Genomic DNA, 24,677 nt, shown 5'->3' with positions numbered 1-24,677 from the left:
AGCTTGATTCATCCAGATTTTATGCAATTCAGACATCAACTGCCTTGTTTGTAAGTTATTTTTTCTTCCCTGTTTAATAACAATTGAAGTACAGATTGATGACTGTACATTGTAGCTACCATGGTTGCCACTGGACAAATCTTATCCTCTCCAGACCCTTGGTCATCAGGCTTGAATCCTGCCAGAAAAATTAAAATGATAAAAAATTATGTTTTATTACTTATAATATAAAGTTTTCAGAGGGCCATCAGGACATCTCATAGATAATGATAAAAAGATTTTAAATAAAACAACTATTGCTTAAATACAGGATATTGTTTCAGGATATACTTACATTTTGGGACTTGATTATAGAGATGCTTTGCTTATAACATTGTCCTTTGTTGTTCTAGGAATCAGTATTCCAAAAATGAAAAATCAGATCAATTGGATAATTGTATCCCGTAAAAATTAGTTGTTAAAAAAGTTAGAAATCAACATGTTTAAAATGGACTTACTAACATTCTGATTACGATTATAGAGTTGCAACGCTTTCTCAATTGTACTGAACCACTACATTTAAAGTTTGGAATCAATAGGACTATTCTAACCTGTTTAAATTAACAAAAAGAACTAACTGACCGTGACGTACAGACGTACGGACCTACCCTAATTATAGAAAAGCTTCGCTTATAACCATGGTGGTAACCTCTGTAAGTCTATCCATTATCTAGAGCTAATTACCTCACCCAACAGATCTTATAATAGTAGACAAAATCTCAATTTAAGAGAATTGTAAGTTGTAACCAGAGAGAGACGGTCCAATATGAGCATATTTTAGATCTAGTCCCCAAAGTTTTATAATAACATTTTCTTCTTATTTGTTGGCTTAACAACTTTGAAAGTTTGGCTCATTAAGTTGAGTGTTCAAACGCTTCAACTAATAATCTTAATCTACCTATGGGATAATTTTGTGAATCATAAATTTATCAGCCATTGTCTTATCCCTTTAGATCCCTTGTTGTAACCTGATTCAAGTAGGAGCCTGACTGTAGACAGATGGCCAGAGGCAGCAGCAAGAGTTAGTGCACTGGCTCCATACCTTAAAGAGTATAGGAAGCTAATACAGATCTTGTAGCAAGAGTTAGTGCACTGGCTCCATACCTTAAAGAGTATAGGAACCTAATACAGATCTTGTAGCGTATATGTAGATGCTTTAGCTTAACTCAATAATCATAATCATTTACATTTTTCTAATCATGAATATTTCTTCATGAAAAATTACTATGTTTAATTTTAGCACCCATATTTCTCAGGAAATATTGTGATTTATGTGGATAGGGCTGTAAATTAATTATAATAAAACCACAGGAGATTCATGAACTCTTTAAGTAATTATCAGAGTTAGGAGAAAATAAACATCACATTCTTTTATATGTTTATTCTTATACCTTAAGAATTAATTTTAAAAAATTAATGAGAGTTCTGTAAAGCTTAAAAAGTTATCATTTCACTATATCTAATCCATTTGCTTTTGTATATGATATAAATAGGATTATACTAAATAATGATGTTAATTTAAAGGTCAGTTTAGCTTATTTATTTCTCTGGTATTTAATGGTACAATATAATCAAAATAAGGATGACAAAATGCATAATTAGCAAAGTAATGAAGCACAAAAAAACTCCTGTATTGGAATACGGACAAGAGGATTCTGGATATTGAGTCTTTCCACAAGATATGTCAGAAATTCCATATAATAAAGCCCCTTAAACATAGCAAAAGTAGAACATTAGAAATTGTAGAGTTATTTTGCCACTAAAAACTGATTAAATATGTCAAAAGGAACAAGCTTAATTTAAATGTAGAAAAAAAAATTACATTTTCTTTTTAAATATAAAATAAGGGTTATCTCATACAAATCCCCACTCCTAAAGTGTCTTTAGAGGCCTCTAGGGACGTAGCCGCTAGTGAGTTAATAGTTCAAATTTGAATTAAAAGATTCCCCGGGACCAATAACATCTACACTCTTTATCTTCTTGGGGTGTGGGGTAATTTGATACCAAATAATAAGTCTTTATTTGAAGATTTAATTGTTTTTATCTTTTGATATTTAGGTGTTTTCCTCATACTGCCTATTAAGCACTAAATTTCAGCCTTTTTTTTTGCAAAAAAATGGAAAATAGGGAGTAGGGAGAGTTTTTTTATTATACATAACCCCTGCAGAAGGCCCCAAACCTTGGGGGCTACAAGTACCCAAAATAAACCACCTAACCAGAAAATCAAAAACTACCACTTTCCCCCAATTTTTTGTGGTGGGGGGGGGGGGTCTCAACTATATTTTTTGAGGGGAACTGCCCTTTTTTAAATTTATAATATATAAGAGAATGAATATACATACAGAATATATGATGTTTTAATTTATTGATTTTTTTCTGAAATATTTATAATTTGCTCTTTTTACTTCAATTGCGATTAGTAAGTTTTTAACTATTGAAGAGTACTCTAGTTTGTTTATAATATTTTTAGAATCAAGCAATAAATTTTGATTTTTCAAAGACCATAACAAAGATCATGGTAGACCTTGCTTTATTAAGGAGAAAAATTAATTGGTTTTTACTGTTAGCATCTATCATAATCTTGCTTACAGGTTTATGTAGATTATTAGTAGCAAAGCTACTCCTTAATAATAAAACTATTCATTTGTCAGTATGTGTAACTGTCTGTAACGTCTGTAAGGAGGGTATTTGGGAAACATAAATTTATCAACTACTAGCATCAATTATTTACTAGCATTATTGGATTACATGGTTATATTCAGAACACAACAATAAATAAGGTGGGGTAAAGGGGTGTTTACGCTGTCCTAAGACAAACGCAGGAGTCCCAAATGTCGGAGTGGACAAACCTAACCTAACCTATTTTAAACCATATTTTAAGTTTTTAATGCCTAACCCCTGCAGAGGGCTTATTTGTATATTCATATCTTAACCTAACCTAACATGCATAGAAATACTTACTTAAATTAATATTTTAACACTCCTGCGTTTGTCCACTTCGACGTTTGGGACTCCTGCGTTTGTCCTGGAACCGTTTACGCCCCTTAATCTTTGCAACACCTCATTTTATCCCCCCCCCCAAAAAAAAAAAAAAATATTGACATCCCTAAGAAACGGGACCAATTCAAGGTATCATTAAATATTGAATCAAATATTCAATATTTTAGGGGTTTCAAACCTTTTGTACTAGCTTACTTAAAGTGTTTGTGAAGGACTGATTTTGGGGTCTAGTGCACAATTGCTGCTGATTTATTTTAATTCTAGCAGACAACCATCAATAAAAATAATTAACACAATTTCTAGCCGACCCAAAAATATATTTAATAGAATTATTTCATCTGGTTGTAAAAAAAATTTTTCACCAAAAAATTTTATTTTATAGATATTTGTATTATAAACAATCTAAGAACCCTTATATTTTATTCTTGTATTTTGATGGGAGTTTATAGGGGTTAACAAGTTCCAAGGACAATTTTTCTAATGATTAATTACAGAATGTGTACTTCATTGTGATTTTCTGGAAACCTAATGTTCAAATAAATGCTTTTTTTCTTAGAACTTTTTCTCATTTTTGAGTTTTCTAAATTATATTAACTTTAAACTTTAATATTTTCTTTGAATTTTCTGGATAAATTTGGTTATCATGGCCCTTAAGCAAAAACTCTTAAAATTGAATCAAATGTCCATTGTCCTAACACTGAATCCCTAAATGAAGGGTGCTTCCAAAAAAAGGAATAACAATATAAAGGAAGGAATAATAATTATGAATAATTTAGGTTTTTCAGCAGTACCTCCATGGTCAACAGTAATAGTAGAATCTATTTCTTTGATCATTGGTATCCTTACACTTGCTGGGATATACTTTTTCTACAGGCAATTGTGCTCCAAGTTTTTATTTATCTAAAATTTATTAGTATTTAGTCCATAACAATCATGAATTAAGATACTGGTAATAAATCTAACAAGAGCACTAATAACCAAGGGACCGGCCAGCATCCCAACAAGATATAAATGCTGCTCTAATGAGATGGATAATGGTGTCTTTAATTGCTATGGCTGTACACTACTTCATTTTCTTTGATATAGTTGCATTTCTCTTTCCCAGTTTTATCAGGCAAGATATTTTACTTTCGATGTCCAAGCAGTTCTACAAGTTTTATTTTGTTATTCCTCGAAGTTTCTCTTAGAAAGACTGCAGCAAATTGTGATTTTTCTACTGAAATACTGCAACCACCAGCAGATTTTTGGAAAGGTTATAAGAATTAAAATTGTTGTAGTCTTCCAGTAGTATACATTATGTACTTTTTCCTATGATAATAATTGTTCCCATATTTACAATTTTAGGAACAAGCTCCTATCAGCTCCAGCCCTTACATGTTCTATTTTCAACAGTGGAATATTCTTTGTCTGCTTTGAACTTTTTTTCTTCTGTTTACAAGGTTTGAATATAAACTTTATCTATCATTTTTTTTAAACTTTGACTTTTAAATAAAATTAATCCTAATATATAAAGTGGTAAGTGGTATTAATATTTTGTCTGTAGCTTAAGATTTTAATATATACTGAACCGATTGACTTCTCTATATTTCAGGGAAGCTTCACATAGATCCTGGGAAGGTTAGCAAATATTTTTTATATTTAAGTCTTGGGTTTGTTTTAGGCAATTTTTCTGTTTTCCCTACCCATTCAATACCTCTATAACTTTCTCTCAAGGTTTTAGAGTATACTCAGCAATTGATGGTTTTGCCTTTGTTGATCTAGATCATGATAGGTAATGTAACAAGATTATTGATCTTTAAACACTCATTATATCAAATTATTATTATTAAATAATTATTTATTATTTATTATTATTAAATATTATTATTAAATTTTATAATTGAATCCATATTCAAAATTCTTTATGTAATTATTGAATTTTTTCTTTTATTTTTAAAGGTTAAACATGTTATAATTGAATTCGTATTTAAAAGTTTTTTGGAATTATTTAATTTTTTCTTTTATTTTAAAAGGTTAAAAATTTTGGTACTTGTTTCTACTTCAATTACAATTCTATTGATAATCCTCACACAAATCCTCTACTACAAAACATTGTGTGGGCCATTTGTTGTTGACAATTTTGAGATGTATGTGCCAAATATTTTACAAAATAAAAAATCTTTTGTTTTTACAATAGATACTGAATATCTAATGATGATATTCCTGATTATGCCAGCTGAAACTTTATTATGGTAATTAAAATATTATTTATTATATTCTTAATCTTTACTGTTTTCAAGCAACATAGAATTTTATTAATTCTTTGTTTTAAGGTCTATGAAAACTTACAATAAATTGAAAATATCAAACTCTAACAGAACACTTCCATCTGCTGATGAACTAACAAAAAGATTAAACACCAAAGGTAAACTAAACTTTCTTTGATAAGATTCAATCAGATTTTTTTATACCTTGGGTAACATTGATTTCTCAGGAAAAACTTTTTGAAACCTATTTTCATCCTCAAAGTCTGCTATGTAGAATTCATAATCTACCATTTGTATTTTTCAATTTTTTTAACTGAGGAATATAGTATTTATTATAATAACAATTCATCTTTTTTTTTATTAATTTTGTCTAACCAATTACAAATGACCAAAATGTACAAATTAGTAAATCATAGCAAGGCTTTAAAAGAGAAGGGTGAATTAAAAAATGTAGTAGTAGATTTTTCTTTTAGAATAAGGTATTTATGGCTTTTGCATAGATAACAAAAATGACTATGCTTCCATCACTTAAACTTGATATCTAATGTATAAAGTATTTTGACATTATTTCCATCAATTTGTCTTATCTTTTACATAGATAATAAAAGAACTGTTTTTGCTTCCTAATCACTTTAACTTTATATATTAATTAATTAATTTTAGTATTTATCCAATATTTTATCTTTTGATTATTTTGAAACATTAGTTGAAATTCCTGAATCAAACCTAAAATCCAACATCCAGCTTCCTCCTATTCAATCAGAATCCATTCCCAAAGTTGAATATCTGTCCAACACAGTACAAGAAAAACTGCCAAGCACTTCAGTGTTGGTCACCCATCCAGGAATTATTATCAATGTAAAGTCACTTGAACAAAGTAATGATTTCTTGTTTACACCTACAACTGCAAGGAATAATCCATCTACAATTATAAATGTTGCTGCATTAGATGAAATTGAACAATGTCAAAGTGCTGAAGTAATGCCAGCTGAAGAAACTTTTCCAACACCAGAAGTAGTAAATATTCCTCTAATTATAAGAATAAAAGTTATGCTTATAAATAGCAATTTCTTTAAATTTTGTATGAAAAAACCAACAGAAATTTGGGGATTTATCACACTTCTGATTTATGTCTTTGGTCTTTGGTTTGATACCAGAAGGTAGGAATATATATTACTAGTCTATTTTTTTTAATATTATGAAATTAAAGAGGGGGGGGGGGGTGATAGTTCCTTCACCTATGCCTAACCCCTTTAGGGTCTTTACTCGTGGTTCTATAACCCTGCGAGGCTGCTTAGACACCTGTCCAAAGTAATAAATAAACAATAATCCCCCCCCCCCTTTATTCTCAATTTTAAAAAAGACAGAAAATTTTTGAATTTCTTTTTAAAGATTGTGGAACAATCTGTTCAGCCAGAAAATTTTAAAACTTTACTCTAAAAATTGTGGAACGATCGGTCCAGCCGGTCAAGATTTTAATATTGATGATAACATTGTTACTATACAAACAAAAATTACTACTTTTAGTAAAACATGAATCTTATTATTCTTTAATTTTCAGTGTTTCATTTGCTATGTGGCGACTTTCTTGTTTAATACCCACTTTATGGATAACTAAATCTGATGAGATCATTATTTATTTGAATAATAAACTACATGCATATTTAGAATTTTAGACGTAAAATATACGTTTATCTGTGTATATTTTCATGATTTTCTTGAATAAAGAATATATCAGAAGATAAAAATAAAAACGATACTTCTGAGAGTTAATACAATAAAAATAAAATAAAAGTTGATCAGAAACAATGTACGTCAATGGAACAATATGTGATGTCTGAATAAATATGAACAATTCATATTTTGTTTGTGAGTTAATATTCTTAATTATTATATGTATTTATTTTACTTTGCTATTTATTAAAAGTAAAACATATAAAATTCAAAGAAACACAAACAACTAATATGTAGAATAGACAAAAAATCTTATCCAAAATCAATATTTGATTAAATTATTCTCAATAAAACATCGTAATTTATTTTGAAAACCTAAAAAAAAACCGAAACCAACCCCCTATTTTTTATACAAATTGAAATTAACGGATGGCAGTTTTATTCTTAATGCTGAACCCCTGCGGGATGCTCTAACCCTGGCTACCATATATAACCTAACCTGGCTGGAGAAAAAAAAACATGAAAGACACGAAACATTGATCTGTCCCATATCATGAATTCATTCCAAAACAAAGAAGGGGGGGGTGGGGTGTGATTGACTAGCTACTTTAAGGGAAACCACCTTGAAAATTTACCTTGTTCTCGCCCGTAGGTCAGCTCCTTTGTCAAGGATAAGCCGCACAGTGTCTATGTGTCCATGTAGGCATGCCTTAACAATAATCACAATTTCTTTCTTACAATGCACCGTGAGGCCAACAAGTAAATAAAGAGCATTTGATGATATGTTGAAATTAGGAATATTAATATTTTGGATAAAATAATCACAAAACCTTTCTTACATATCTTAATATTATATTTTGTAGCATGACTGATAGACCGACAGACAAAGAAAATTACATACTGGATGCTCATTGGTATAGGGATTCTCTACTCAAATAATCAACAGTATATCTTGAATAGCAACTGAGAAATCACTTTTCCCCATTTGTGTTTCCCCAAGGACTGACTGATTGACGGTCGGACAAATAGAATTATAAAGCTATGATACTACTAATAGGAAAAGTTTCAATCCTAGTCTTGACTAAAACAAAAATAACTTTTTTACTTATGATTTTGTCTCTATTTAAGGTATACAGCATAATAAAACGTTCTTTTTAATATCTTTTAAGCGACGACCTGCGAAACCATACCCCACTCTGTAGTATAGAGTAGCGTTTCTCCGTACTTACTTGGTGTAAAGGACTCCATCCAATGGTATTAGTTTTATTAACACTACTCCAACTTACTTGGTGTAAAGGACTCCATCCACTGTTATTAGTTCTATTAACATCACTCCATACTTACTTGGTGTAAAGGACTCCATCCACTGTTATTAGTTCTATTAACATCACTCCATACTTACTTGGTGTAAAGGACTCCATCCAATGTTATTAGTTTTATTAACATCACTCCGTACTTACTTGGTGTATAGGACTCCATCCAATGTTATTAGTTTTATTAACATCACTCTGTACTTACTTGGTGTAAAGGACTCCATCCAATGATATTAGTTCTATTAACATTACTCCATACTTACTTGGTGTATAGGACTCCATCCAATGTTATTAGTTTTATTAACATCACTCTGTACTTACTTGGTGTAAAGGACTCCATCCAATGATATTAGTTCTATTAACATTACTCCATACTTACTTGGTGTAAAGGACTCCATCCAATGTTATTAGTTCTATTAACATCACTCCATACTTACTTGGTGTAAAGGACTCCATCCAATGTTATTAGTTCTATAAACATCACTCTCAACTTACTTAATGTAAAGGACTCCATCCAATCTTATTAGTTCTATTAACACTACTCCAACTTACTTGGTGTAAAGGACTCCATCCACTGTTATTAGTTCTATTAACATCACTCCATACTTACTTGGTGTAAAGGACTCCATCCAATCTTATTAGTTCTATTAACACTACTCCAACTTACTTGGTGTAAAGGACTCCATCCACTGTTATTAGTTCTATTAACATCACTCCATACTTACTTGGTGTAAAGGACTCCATCCAATCTTATTAGTTCTATTAACATCACTCCATACTTACTTGGTGTAAAGGACTCCATCCAATGTTATTAGTTCTATTAACATCACTCCATACTTACTTGGTGTAAAGGACTCCATCCAATGTTATTAGTTTTATTAACATAACTTCATACTTACTTGGTGTAAAGGACTCCATCCAATGTTATTAGTTATATTAACATTACTCCATACTTACTTGATGTAAAGGACTCCATCTAATGTTATTAGTTCTATTAACATCACTCCGTACTTACTTGGTGTAAAGGACTCCATCCAATGTTATTAGTCTTATCAACATAACACCATACTTACTTGGTGTAAAGGACTCCATCCAATGTTATTAGTTTTATTAACATAACTCCATACTTACTTGGTGTAAAGGACTCCATCCAATGTTATTAGTTCTATTAACATCACTCCATACTTACTTGGTGTAAAGGACTCCATCCAATGTTATTAGTTTTATTAACATCACTCCATACTTACTTGGTGTAAAGGACTCCATCCAATGTTATTAGTTCTATTAACATCACTCCATACTTACTTGGTGTAAAGGATTCCATCCAATGTTATTAGTTTTATTAACATCACTCCATACTTACTTGGTGTAAAGGACTCCATCCAATGTTATTAGTTTTATTAACATTACTCCATACTTACTTGGTGTAAAGGACTCCATCCAATGTTATTAGTTTTATTAACATCACTCCATACTTACTTGGTGTAAAGTACTCCATCCAATGTTATTAGTTCTATTAACATAACTCAATACTTACTTGGTGTAATGGACTCCATCCAATGTTATTAGTTCTATTAACATCACTCCATACTTACTTGGTGTAAAGGACTCCATCCAATGTTATTAGTTTTATTAACACCACTCCGTACTTACTTGGTGTAAAGGACTCCATCCAATGTTATTAGTTCTATTAACATAACTCAATACTTACTTGGTGTAAAGGACTCCATCCAATGTTATTAGTTTTATTAACATCACTCCATACTTACTTGGTGTAAAGGACTCCATCCAATGTTATTAGTCTTATTAACACCACTCTGTACTTACTTGGTGTAAAGGACTCCATCCAATGTTATTAGTTCTATTAACATCACTCCGTACTTACTTGGTGTAAAGGAATCCATCCAATGTTATTAGTTCTATTAACACCACTCCATACTTACTTGGTGTAAAGGATTCCATCCAATGTTATTAGTTTTATTAACATCACTCCATACTTACTTGGTGTAAAGGAATCCATCCAATGTTATTAGTCTTATTAACACCACTCTGTACTTACTTGGTGTAAAGGACTCCATCCAATGTTATTAGTTTTATTAACATTACTCCATACTTACTTGGTGTAAAGGACTCCATCCAATGTTATTAGTTCTATTAACATAACACCATACTTACTTGGTGTAAAGGACTCCATCCAATGTTATTAGTTTTATTAACATAACTCCATACTTACTTGGTGTAAAGGACTCCATCCAATGTTATTAGTTCTATAAACATCACCCTCAACTTACTTAATGTAAAGGACTCCATCCAATGTTATTAGTTCTATTAACATCACTCCGTACTTACTTGGTATAAAGGAATCCATCCAATGTTATTAGTCTTATTAACATAACTCCATACTTACTTGGTGTAAAGGACTCCATCCAATGTTATTAGTTTTATTAACATAACTCCATACTTACTTGGTGTAAAGGACTCCATCCAATGTTATTAGTTTTATTAACATCACTCCATACTTACTTGGTGTAAAGGACTCCATCCAATGTTATTAGTTTTATTAACATCACTCCATACTTACTTGGTGTAAAGGATTCCATCCAATGTTATTAGTTCTATTAACATCACTCCATACTTACTTGGAGTAAAGGACTCCATCCAATATTATTAGTTCTATTAACATCACTCTGTACTTACTTGGTGTAAAGGACTCCATCCAATGTTATTAGTTCTATTAACATAACACCATACTTACTTGGTGTAAAGGACTCCATCCAATGTTATTAGTTTTATTAACATAACTCCATACTTACTTGGTGTAAAGGACTCCATCCAATGTTATTAGTTCTATTAACATAACTCCATACTTACTTGGTGTAAAGGATTCCATCCAATGTTATTAGTTCTATTAACATAACTCCATACTTACTTGGTGTAAAGGACTCCATCCAATATTATTAGTTTTATTAACATAACTCCATACTTACTTGGTGTAAAGGACTCCATCCAATGTTATTAGTTTTATTAACATAACTCCATACTTACTTGGTGTAAAGGACTCCATCCAATGTTATTAGTTTTATTAACATCACTCCATACTTACTTGGTGTAAAGGACTCCATCCAATGTTATTAGTTTTATTAACATCACTCCATACTTACTTGGTGTAAAGGATTCCATCCAATGTTATTAGTTCTATTAACATCACTCCATACTTACTTGGTGTAAAGGACTCCATCCAATATTATTAGTTCTATTAACATCACTCTGTACTTACTTGGTGTAAAGGACTCCATCCAATGTTATTAGTTCTATTAACATCACTCCGTACTTACTTGGTATAAAGGAATCCATCCAATGTTATTAGTCTTATTAACATAACTCCATACTTACTTGGTGTAAAGGACTCCATCCAATGTTATTAGTTTTATTAACATAACTCCATACTTACTTGGTGTAAAGGACTCCATCCAATGTTATTAGTTTTATTAACATCACTCCATACTTACTTGGTGTAAAGGACTCCATCCAATGTTATTAGTTTTATTAACATCACTCCATACTTACTTGGTGTAAAGGATTCCATCCAATGTTATTAGTTCTATTAACATCACTCCATACTTACTTGGTGTAAAGGACTCCATCCAATATTATTAGTTCTATTAACATCACTCTGTACTTACTTGGTGTAAAGGACTCCATCCAATGTTATTAGTTCTATTAACATAACACCATACTTACTTGGTGTAAAGGACTCCATCCAATGTTATTAGTTATATTAACATTACTCCATACTTACTTGATGTAAAGGACTCCATCTAATGTTATTAGTTCTATTAACATCACTCCGTACTTACTTGGTGTAAAGGACTCCATCCAATGTTATTAGTCTTATCAACATAACACCATACTTACTTGGTGTAAAGGACTCCATCCAATGTTATTAGTTTTATTAACATAACTCCATACTTACTTGGTGTAAAGGACTCCATCCAATGTTATTAGTTCTATTAACATCACTCCATACTTACTTGGTGTAAAGGACTCCATCCAATGTTATTAGTTTTATTAACATCACTCCATACTTACTTGGTGTAAAGGACTCCATCCAATGTTATTAGTTCTATTAACATCACTCCATACTTACTTGGTGTAAAGGATTCCATCCAATGTTATTAGTTTTATTAACATCACTCCATACTTACTTGGTGTAAAGGACTCCATCCAATGTTATTAGTTTTATTAACATTACTCCATACTTACTTGGTGTAAAGGACTCCATCCAATGTTATTAGTTTTATTAACATCACTCCATACTTACTTGGTGTAAAGTACTCCATCCAATGTTATTAGTTCTATTAACATAACTCAATACTTACTTGGTGTAATGGACTCCATCCAATGTTATTAGTTCTATTAACATCACTCCATACTTACTTGGTGTAAAGGACTCCATCCAATGTTATTAGTTTTATTAACACCACTCCGTACTTACTTGGTGTAAAGGACTCCATCCAATGTTATTAGTTCTATTAACATAACTCAATACTTACTTGGTGTAAAGGACTCCATCCAATGTTATTAGTTTTATTAACATCACTCCATACTTACTTGGTGTAAAGGACTCCATCCAATGTTATTAGTCTTATTAACACCACTCTGTACTTACTTGGTGTAAAGGACTCCATCCAATGTTATTAGTTCTATTAACATCACTCCGTACTTACTTGGTGTAAAGGAATCCATCCAATGTTATTAGTTCTATTAACACCACTCCATACTTACTTGGTGTAAAGGATTCCATCCAATGTTATTAGTTTTATTAACATCACTCCATACTTACTTGGTGTAAAGGAATCCATCCAATGTTATTAGTCTTATTAACACCACTCTGTACTTACTTGGTGTAAAGGACTCCATCCAATGTTATTAGTTTTATTAACATTACTCCATACTTACTTGGTGTAAAGGACTCCATCCAATGTTATTAGTTCTATTAACATAACACCATACTTACTTGGTGTAAAGGACTCCATCCAATGTTATTAGTTTTATTAACATAACTCCATACTTACTTGGTGTAAAGGACTCCATCCAATGTTATTAGTTCTATAAACATCACCCTCAACTTACTTAATGTAAAGGACTCCATCCAATGTTATTAGTTCTATTAACATCACTCCGTACTTACTTGGTATAAAGGAATCCATCCAATGTTATTAGTCTTATTAACATAACTCCATACTTACTTGGTGTAAAGGACTCCATCCAATGTTATTAGTTTTATTAACATAACTCCATACTTACTTGGTGTAAAGGACTCCATCCAATGTTATTAGTTTTATTAACATCACTCCATACTTACTTGGTGTAAAGGACTCCATCCAATGTTATTAGTTTTATTAACATCACTCCATACTTACTTGGTGTAAAGGATTCCATCCAATGTTATTAGTTCTATTAACATCACTCCATACTTACTTGGAGTAAAGGACTCCATCCAATATTATTAGTTCTATTAACATCACTCTGTACTTACTTGGTGTAAAGGACTCCATCCAATGTTATTAGTTCTATTAACATAACACCATACTTACTTGGTGTAAAGGACTCCATCCAATGTTATTAGTTTTATTAACATAACTCCATACTTACTTGGTGTAAAGGACTCCATCCAATGTTATTAGTTCTATTAACATAACTCCATACTTACTTGGTGTAAAGGATTCCATCCAATGTTATTAGTTCTATTAACATAACTCCATACTTACTTGGTGTAAAGGACTCCATCCAATATTATTAGTTTTATTAACATAACTCCATACTTACTTGGTGTAAAGGACTCCATCCAATGTTATTAGTTTTATTAACATAACTCCATACTTACTTGGTGTAAAGGACTCCATCCAATGTTATTAGTTTTATTAACATCACTCCATACTTACTTGGTGTAAAGGACTCCATCCAATGTTATTAGTTTTATTAACATCACTCCATACTTACTTGGTGTAAAGGATTCCATCCAATGTTATTAGTTCTATTAACATCACTCCATACTTACTTGGTGTAAAGGACTCCATCCAATATTATTAGTTCTATTAACATCACTCTGTACTTACTTGGTGTAAAGGACTCCATCCAATGTTATTAGTTCTATTAACATCACTCCGTACTTACTTGGTATAAAGGAATCCATCCAATGTTATTAGTCTTATTAACATAACTCCATACTTACTTGGTGTAAAGGACTCCATCCAATGTTATTAGTTTTATTAACATAACTCCATACTTACTTGGTGTAAAGGACTCCATCCAATGTTATTAGTTTTATTAACATCACTCCATACTTACTTGGTGTAAAGGACTCCATCCAATGTTATTAGTTTTATTAACATCACTCCATACTTACTTGGTGTAAAGGATTCCATCCAATGTTATTAGTTCTATTAACATCACTCCATACTTACTTGGTGTAAAGGACTCCATCCAATATTATTAGTTCTATTAACATCACTCTGTACTTACTTGGTGTAAAGGACTCCATCCAATGTTATTAGTTCTATTAACATAACACCATACTTACTTGGTGTAAAGGACTCCATCCAATGTTATTAGTTTTATTAACATAACTCCATACTTACTTGGTGTAAAGGACTCCATCCAATGTTATTAGTTCTATTAACATAACTCCATACTTACTTGGTGTAAAGGATTCCATCCAATGTTATTAGTTCTATTAACATAACTCCATACTTACTTGGTGTAAAGGACTCCATCCAATATTATTAGTTTTATTAACATAACTCCATACTTACTTGGTGTAAAGGACTCCATCCAATGTTATTAGTTTTATTAACATAACTCCATACTTACTTGGTGTAAAGGACTCCATCCAATGTTATTAGTTTTATTAACATCACTCCATACTTACTTGGTGTAAAGGACTCCATCCAATGTTATTAGTTTTATTAACATCACTCCATACTTACTTGGTGTAAAGGATTCCATCCAATGTTATTAGTTCTATTAACATCACTCCATACTTACTTGGTGTAAAGGACTCCATCCAATATTATTAGTTCTATTAACATCACTCTGTACTTACTTGGTGTAAAGGACTCCATCCAATGTTATTAGTTCTATTAACATCACTCCGTACTTACTTGGTATAAAGGAATCCATCCAATGTTATTAGTCTTATTAACATAACTCCATACTTACTTGGTGTAAAGGACTCCATCCAATGTTATTAGTTTTATTAACATAACTCCATACTTACTTGGTGTAAAGGACTCCATCCAATGTTATTAGTTTTATTAACATCACTCCATACTTACTTGGTGTAAAGGACTCCATCCAATGTTATTAGTTTTATTAACATCACTCCATACTTACTTGGTGTAAAGGATTCCATCCAATGTTATTAGTTCTATTAACATCACTCCATACTTACTTGGTGTAAAGGACTCCATCCAATATTATTAGTTCTATTAACATCACTCTGTACTTACTTGGTGTAAAGGACTCCATCCAATGTTATTAGTTTTGTTAACATAACTCCATACTTACTTGGTGTAAAGGACTCCATCCAATGTTATTAGTTCTATTAACATAACTCCATACTTACTTGGTGTAAAGGACTCCATCCAATATTATTAGTTTTATTAACATCACTCCATACTTACTTGGTATAAAGGAATCCATCCAATGTTATTAGTCTTATTAACATAACTCCATACTTACTTGGTGTAAAGGACTCCATCCAATGTTATTAGTTTTATTAACATAACTCCATACTTACTTGGTGTAAAGGACTCCATCCAATGTTATTAGTTTTATTAACATCACTCCATACTTACTTGGTGTAAAGGACTCCATCCAATGTTATTAGTTTTATTAACATAACTCCATACTTACTTGGTGTAAAGGACTCCATCCAATGTTATTAGTTTTATTAACATCACTCCATACTTACTTGGTGTAAAGGACTCCATCCAATGTTATTAGTTTTATTAACATTACTCTGTACTTACTTGGTGTAAAGGACTCCATCCAATGTTATTAGTTTTATTAACATAACTCCATACTTACTTGGTGTAAAGGACTCCATCCAATGTTATTAGTTTTATTAACATCACTCCATACTTACTTGGTGTAAAGGACTCCATCCAATGTTATTAGTTTTATTAACATCACTCCATACTTACTTGGTGTAAAGGATTCCATCCAATGTTATTAGTTCTATTAACATCACTCCATACTTACTTGGTGTAAAGGACTCCATCCAATATTATTAGTTCTATTAACATCACTCTGTACTTACTTGGTGTAAAGGACTCCATCCAATGTTATTAGTTCTATTAACATAACACCATACTTACTTGGTGTAAAGGACTCCATCCAATGTTATTAGTTTTATTAACATAACTCCATACTTACTTGGTGTAAAGGACTCCATCCAATGTTATTAGTTCTATTAACATAACTCCATACTTATTTGGTGTAAAGGATTCCATCCAATGTTATTAGTTCTATTAACATAACTCCATACTTACTTGGTGTAAAGGACTCCATCCAATATTATTAGTTTTATTAACATAACTCCATACTTACTTGGTGTAAAGGACTCCATCCAATGTTATTAGTTTTATTAACATAACTCCATACTTACTTGGTGTAAAGGACTCCATCCAATGTTATTAGTTTTATTAACATCTCTCCATACTTACTTGGTGTAAAGGACTCCATCCAATGTTATTAGTTTTATTAACATCACTCCATACTTACTTGGTGTAAAGGATTCCATCCAATGTTATTAGTTCTATTAACATCACTCCATACTTACTTGGTGTAAAGGACTCCATCCAATATTATTAGTTCTATTAACATCACTCTGTACTTACTTGGTGTAAAGGACTCCATCCAATGTTATTAGTTCTATTAACATCACTCCGTACTTACTTGGTATAAAGGAATCCATCCAATGTTATTAGTCTTATTAACATAACTCCATACTTACTTGGTGTAAAGGACTCCATCCAATGTTATTAGTTTTATTAACATAACTCCATACTTACTTGGTGTAAAGGACTCCATCCAATGTTATTAGTTTTATTAACATCACTCCATACTTACTTGGTGTAAAGGACTCCATCCAATGTTATTAGTTTTATTAACATCACTCCATACTTACTTGGTGTAAAGGATTCCATCCAATGTTATTAGTTCTATTAACATCACTCCATACTTACTTGGTGTAAAGGACTCCATCCAATATTATTAGTTCTATTAACATCACTCTGTACTTACTTGGTGTAAAGGACTCCATCCAATGTTATTAGTTCTATTAACATAACACCATACTTACTTGGTGTAAAGGACTCCATCCAATGTTATTAGTTTTATTAACATAACTCCATACTTACTTGGTGTAAAGGACTCCATCCAATGTTATTAGTTCTATTAACATAACTCCATACTTACTTGGTGTAAAGGATTCCATCCAATGTTATTAGTTCTATTAACATAACTCCATACTTACTTGGTGTAAAGGACTCCATCCAATATTATTAGTTTTATTAACATAACTCCAAACTTACTTGGTGTAAAGGACTCCATCCAATGTTATTAGTTTTATTAACATAACTCCATACTTACTTGGTGTAAAGGACTCCATCCAATGTTATTAGTTTTATTAACATCACTCCATACTTACTTGGTGTAAAGGACTCCATCCAATGTTATTAGTTTTATTAACATCACTCCATACTTACTTGGTGTAAAGGATTCCATCCAATGTTATTAGTTCTATTAACATCACTCCATACTTACTTGGTGTAAAGGACTCCATCCAATATTATTAGTTCTATTAACATCACTCTGTACTTACTTGGTGTAAAGGACTCCATCCAATGTTATTAGTTTTGTTAACATAACTCCATACTTACTTGGTGTAAAGGACTCCATCCAATGTTATTAGTTCTATTAACATAACTCCATACTTACTTGGTGTAAAGGACTCCATCCAATATTATTAGTTTTATTAACATCACTCCGTACTTACTTGGTATAAAGGAATCCATCCAATGTTATTAGTCTTATTAACATAACTCCATACTTACTTGGTGTAAAGGACTCCATCCAATGTTATTAGTTTTATTAACATAACTCCATACTTACTTGGTGTAAAGGACTCCATCCAATGTTATTAGTTTTATTAACATCACTCCATACTTACTTGGTGTAAAGGACTCCATCCAATGTTATTAGTTTTATTAACATAACTCCATACTTACTTGGTGTAAAGGACTCCATCCAATGTTATTAGTTTTATTAACATCACTCCATACTTACTTGGTGTAAAGGACTCCATCCAATGTTATTAGTTTTATTAACATTACTCTGTACTTACTTGGTGTAAAGGACTCCATCCAATGTTATTAGTTTTATTAACATAACTCCATACTTACTTGGTGTAAAGGACTCCATCCAATGTTATTAGTTTTATTAACATCACTCCATACTTACTTGGTGTAAAGGACTCCATCCAATGTTATTAGTTTTATTAACATCACTCCATACTTACTTGGTGTAAAGGATTCCATCCAATGTTATTAGTTTTATTAACATCACTCCATACTTACTTGGTGTAAAGGACTCCATCCAATATTATTAGTTCTATTAACATCACTCTGTACTTACTTGGTGTAAAGGACTCCATCCAATGTTATTAGTTCTATTAACATAACACCATACTTACTTGGTGTAAAGGACTCCATCCAATGTTATTAGTTCTATTAACATAACTCCATACTTACTTGGTGTAAAGGATTCCATCCAATGTTATTAGTTCTATTAACATCACTCCATACTTACTTGGTGTAAAGGACTCCATCCAATATTATTAGTTTTATTAACATAACTCCATACTTACTTGGTGTAAAGGACTCCATCCAATGTTATTAGTTTTATTAACATAACTCCATACTTACTTGGTGTAAAGGACTCCATCCAATGTTATTAGTTTTATTAACATCACTCCATACTTACTTGGTGTAAAGGACTCCATCCAATGTTATTAGTTTTATTAACATCACTCCATACTTACTTGGTGTAAAGGATTCCATCCAATGTTATTAGTTCTATTAACATCACTCCATACTTACTTGGTGTAAAGGACTCCATCCAATATTATTAGTTCTATTAACATCACTCTGTACTTACTTGGTGTAAAGGACTCCATCCAATGTTATTAGTTCTATTAACATCACTCCGTACTTACTTGGTATAAAGGAATCCATCCAATGTTATTAGTCTTATTAACATAACTCCATACTTACTTGGTGTAAAGGACTCCATCCAATGTTATTAGTTTTATTAACATAACTCCATACTTACTTGGTGTAAAGGACTCCATCCAATGTTATTAGTTTTATTAACATCACTCCATACTTACTTGGTGTAAAGGACTCCATCCAATGTTATTAGTTTTATTAACATCACTCCATACTTACTTGGTGTAAAGGATTCCATCCAATGTTATTAGTTCTATTAACATCACTCCATACTTACTTGGTGTAAAGGACTCCATCCAATATTATTAGTTTTATTAACATAACTCCATACTTACTTGGTGTAAAGGACTCCATCCAATGTTATTAGTTTTATTAACATCACTCCATACTTACTTGGTGTAAAGGACTCCATCCAATGTTATTAGTTCTATTAACATCACTCCATACTTACTTGGTGTAAAGGACTCCATCCAATGTTATTAGTCTTATTAACATAACTCCATACTTACTTGGTGTAAAGGACTCCATCCAATGTTATTAGTTCTATTAACATCACTCTGTACTTACTTGGTGTAAAGGACTCCATCCAATGTTATTAGTTTTGTTAACATAACTCCATACTTACTTGGTGTAAAGGACTCCATCCAATGTTATTAGTTCTATTAACATAACTCCATACTTACTTGGTGTAAAGGACTCCATCCAATATTATTAGTTTTATTAACATCACTCCGTACTTACTTGGTATAAAGGAATCCATCCAATGTTATTAGTCTTATTAACATAACTCCATACTTACTTGGTGTAAAGGACTCCATCCAATGTTATTAGTTTTATTAACATCACTCCATACTTACTTGGTGTAAAGGACTCCATCCAATGTTATTAGTTTTATTAACATCACTCCATACTTACTTGGTGTAAAGGACTCCATCCAATGTTATTAGTTTTATTAACATCACTCCATACTTACTTGATGTAAAGGACTCCATCCAATGTTATTAGTTTTATTAACACCACTCCATACTTACTTGGTGTAGAGGACTCCATCCAATGTTATTAGTTTTATTAACATCACTCTGTACTTACTTGGTGTAAAGGACTCCATCCAATGTTATTAGTTATATTAACATTACTCCATACTTACTTGGTGTAAAGGACTCCATCCAATGTTATTAGTTTTATTAACATCACTCCGTACTTACTTGGTGTAAAGGATTCCATCCAATGTTATTAGTTCTATTAACATCACTCCATACTTACTTGGTGTAAAGGACTCCATCCAATGTTATTAGTTATATTAACATTACTCCATACTTACTTGGTGTAAAGGACTCCATCCAATGTTATTAGTTCTATTAACATCACTCCGTACTTACTTGGTGTAAAGGACTCCATCCAATGTTATTAGTTTTATTAACATCAGCTTTAAACTCACAAAGAAGGCGGATAACCTCACATTGGTCATTGGCAGCTGCAACCTAAATTACACTTCATGTATCCGAATAATAAAGTAACAGGATGATTTTCTGTCTGTTTGTAACAAAGGATCTCGATAATTGCTTAACCGATATGGTCCTAGGAAGGTTTATAACTATTTTGGGGGAGGGTACCACCACTATCCTAAGAGGAATCGCCCCCCCCAAAAAAAAAAAATTTTTAGAACTAAAATTGAAAATTAAGGGGTGGTCGACCTAGCATTATAAGAGAATTATTCAGGAATTGACAGTTTTTATAATCAAAATTTCAAATTAACCTGTTAAGACATATTCTATTATATAAAATACAGCATAGATCTTGTAGCAGCCTCTAATGTTTATTTTTTATTTTTGGAGGGAAATATTTTACTTAAAACTGCTAACAAATTAATAGATATTACCCCAGGGAGGGAGGGGACAATGTGCTGTTTATTAGAATAGTACCAAAAGTTTTATAATAAAGTTTTATTATTCGTTGGCTTAACAACGTTAGGGAATATTATTGAATTTTTATTGGTAGTTAAGAGTCCAAACGTTTTAATCACTAACTGTAATCTACAGAAGGAGTAATTGGGGGATGAACATTGATTTATCGTCCATTGTCTAATCCCTGGTGTAACTTACTTGTAGAGCTGTGGTACCATGTTCGTCTGAAGAGTTGACTCCTACTTCTCCTTTGTTCAGCGCTCTCCGCACTTCATCCAAGTTTCCCTCCTAAAATAAATGTATAAGTATAGATACATAACACAGCCAACTGCCTGGCCCAAGTGATGGGGACCTTTTCAGTTAGCCAGCTAATTGATTTCTATTCTTTTATAGTGACTTCAAAATATTTCAAGACCGATTTGAACGTCACATCAGCGAAGATACCCCGTGGTTTAAAATTACATTTAACTTATGCCCCCTCTATTCTTCTAATCTTCTTGCAAAGTATTAGTTTATTTTTATGGCATCATTTAGGAAAGTTTTCCGTTGATATTAAGAATTATATGATATATTACTGTTTTGTTGGCCCGTTAAACGAAGGCGGGGCACAACAAAACATGGATTAATTATAATGGTTTTCATGTCACTTTTTGTTAAACGGAATTTCGCGGATATTAAAAAAATATTAAAAGATTAATTGTATTTTTTTTTTCATTTTAATATAAGTAGGAGGTTGTCTGTCATACGATGCGATAAATGATTTTTCAGTATAGCTGAGAACTGGTTCTAATCCAGCATATATCAATCGGTTTCAAAGCCATACTAGAGATACAATTATTTATAGAAAATGAAAATATGTTTAGCTTATAGTTCTAAATAAGCAAAATAATGCCTTGGGAAACTAAAAAGTTTATAACAACAATAACAATTTAACTTTTAATTCCGTAACTCTTATAATCATAAAGTCATAAAAAATTATTCGTTTTATTTTAATTAATAATGAAAACAGGAAGAATTGTTTTTGTACAGGACATAATTTTTTTTTGAACTGTTTTTTCAATAAAAAATTTATGAATTGCAATTTAAAACTTTTATGTTTTATTCATATTATTTAATTATTGTCACTTTAATATTAGAAAAGCGTTTGACAACTTCATGAATAACAAATCAGACGTCAAAGAACGAGTTAACCCCCCCCCCCCTCTCAAAAAAGTATTCTTAAAATTTCATTAAATTTTACTGTCCCTCACGAAAAATATTACCCCCAATTTTGGGGTGCAATAAACCATTTTACTTCCTCCCCCCCCCAAACAAAATTAAAAAGTTTGGACGTTCTTGCATACATATCGCTTTAACGTCAGTTCCAAAAACAAAGGATAACTAGGGGAGCAAATCTCCCATTTTTTGTCCATACACCCAGGGTATTAGGTTAAGAGACACCCAACAAACAACCAACTCTTTAATTGCACGACCTTTGTCTGAAATACCCAGCTGTGCATGATAATGCTTGTTGGGCCAAGACATTCTCCCTACTAATAATGTCGCGCATCTGACATAGCAGCAGTAGGAACCATATTCAACTTATTAGTTATAACGCAGTGTTGAGCCAAAATTGGAACTTATCACCTCCCCGACAATGAGCGAATGAACAATGTGTTGAGCCACAATCGCGGGTTGAGAAATTAATCAAGGGTGACAAAATCTATAAGAAGCGAAGCACTAAAAATTCCTGGAAACACAAACAGACAAAATGAACTATAGAGAAGATGTTCAGTGTATAAAAGTGCAATAATTCTTAGAAATCACTAAATCTTTCTGATTCATATAATAGATATTATCAAGGTTTTTTTTTATACATAACCGACAGACTGACGGACTAAGTAAATTATACAGCTGATGCTCATTGATACAGAGAATCTTCACCATTAATTTCAGCTGCTATCTTCCATAACAGCCGAGAAAATCGTATTTCCCCCATAACGTTACGGACGGACTGACTGACGGACAGACAAAGTGAATTAAATTTTAGCTTCGCTACTAAAATAAATGTACCTGACAATAAGTAAGGAAACTATGTATAGAGGACATCATTAAACATCAACCATTTTTAAAATCTATAAAATGTTTAGTTCAAGAGGAAGAAAAAAAAATTCTCTGTCTTTGAAAAAATTTTCCAATCGGTCGATTTTTTTCTAATTGGACAACAAAATTTTTGGATTTAAAGTCCAAAAAATTTTGATTTTAAAAAATTTCTTCAAATCGGAACAAGAAAATTGCACGATTCGTCGATAAGAATTTTTTTTTAAATTGACCACAATAGAGGACAAACAGTATGATCGAAAAAAAAATTTATCTGATACTGCTTATCCTACTACACTTACTACATTTTGTTCTAATAATAAAAAACAAGCTTTGATAGATGCTATGGGCACAACCACTAGTAAAATAAATTGTAGAGCGTCCTTTTATATAGATGAAAAGGTTTGCATTTAAACAACAGATTTTAAATTTAATTCAACTTTGTAAAGCTTCATAATTCATTTTCATATTAAATGGGAAGGACATCTGACAAACCAGGGAGAGATGAAAATGTAAACAAAGATCTCCAAAACGGCGGAAATTTTTTAATTCATCATGAAAAAGAATATATTAATAATTTTGCTTTACATACTTCTTTTGCATTTTTATCAGCCATAGACACCCTCAGTCTTTCTTAGTAGTTGGGAAGGGAGGGGACATTGGGCTGTTTATTACACTAATCCCCAAAGTTTTATAACAACGATTTCTTATTCGTTGGCTTAACATCTTTGGGGACTTTTATTGAACTTCGAAAGGTTGGTTCAATAAGTTAAGTGTCTAAATGATTCAACCAATAATTGTAATCTACAGAAGGGACAATTTTGTTTATTACCATTGTGGATGTACATCAATTTATCGGGTATCCCTTTATAACCCTGCGATGTGGTACTCATTCAAACAGTATAAACAAAACTGATGTATCAGTCGCGACTAACCGCGCAGATTCGAGAAAAATGACCGGCTGAAGCTACTCTCAGCCGCAGCCAGCATAAGTCACCCATTAAAGTAAAACACTAGAGGGGGAATGGGTTAAATAACTGTATAATCTTGTGCCGACTCTCAATTGGGTCGTTGAAAATCAATACCAATAGTGTTGGTAATATTAACACAGCCAAGTAGCATAAAACA

The 24,677-nt window shown here is 31.7% G+C and overlaps 2 protein-coding genes across 2 annotated transcripts in view; one reads left to right on the top strand and one right to left on the bottom strand.

The window, feature by feature from the left end:
- LOC145314675 (signal transducer and activator of transcription 5B-like) overlaps positions 1-24,677 on the top strand; it is a 160,437-nt gene that overhangs the window by 29,173 nt on the left and 106,587 nt on the right. The window lies entirely within an intron of this gene.
- LOC145314967 (uncharacterized) lies at positions 36-23,586 on the bottom strand. The gene is made up of 6 exons (XM_080155041.1): positions 23,523-23,586; positions 21,669-21,758; positions 20,946-21,047; positions 7,595-7,668; positions 1,008-1,081; positions 36-178 (listed from the first exon to the last, which is right to left on the bottom strand). The coding sequence occupies exons 1-6, from the start codon at positions 23,559-23,561 to the stop codon at positions 36-38; spliced, it is 522 nt and encodes a 173-aa protein (XP_080011167.1). The 5' UTR covers positions 23,562-23,586.

This window comes from Acartia tonsa, chromosome 3 (assembly GCF_053477335.1).
Source record: "Acartia tonsa isolate MP-2025a chromosome 3, ASM5347733v1, whole genome shotgun sequence".
Classification (NCBI taxonomy): domain Eukaryota; kingdom Metazoa; phylum Arthropoda; class Copepoda; order Calanoida; family Acartiidae; genus Acartia; species Acartia tonsa.
Note: the sequence above shows the minus strand (reverse complement) of the source record. Positions and strands in the feature narration are given on the sequence as shown.

What these genes read in the sequence shown, in the direction of transcription:
- LOC145314967 (XM_080155041.1), bottom strand. Translation starts at nt 23,561, where the DNA reads ATGATGTCCTCTATACATAGTTTCCTTACTTATTGTCAG. An exon ending in GTTTCCTTACTTATTGTCAG is followed by an intron (nt 21,759 to 23,522) that starts GTACATTTATTT and finishes CATTTATTTTAG; the next exon opens with GAGGGAAACTTGGATGAAGT. An exon ending in GATGGAGTCCTTTACACCAA is followed by an intron (nt 7,669 to 20,945) that starts GTAAGTACGGAG and finishes ATTATTGTTAAG; the next exon opens with GCATGCCTACATGGACACAT.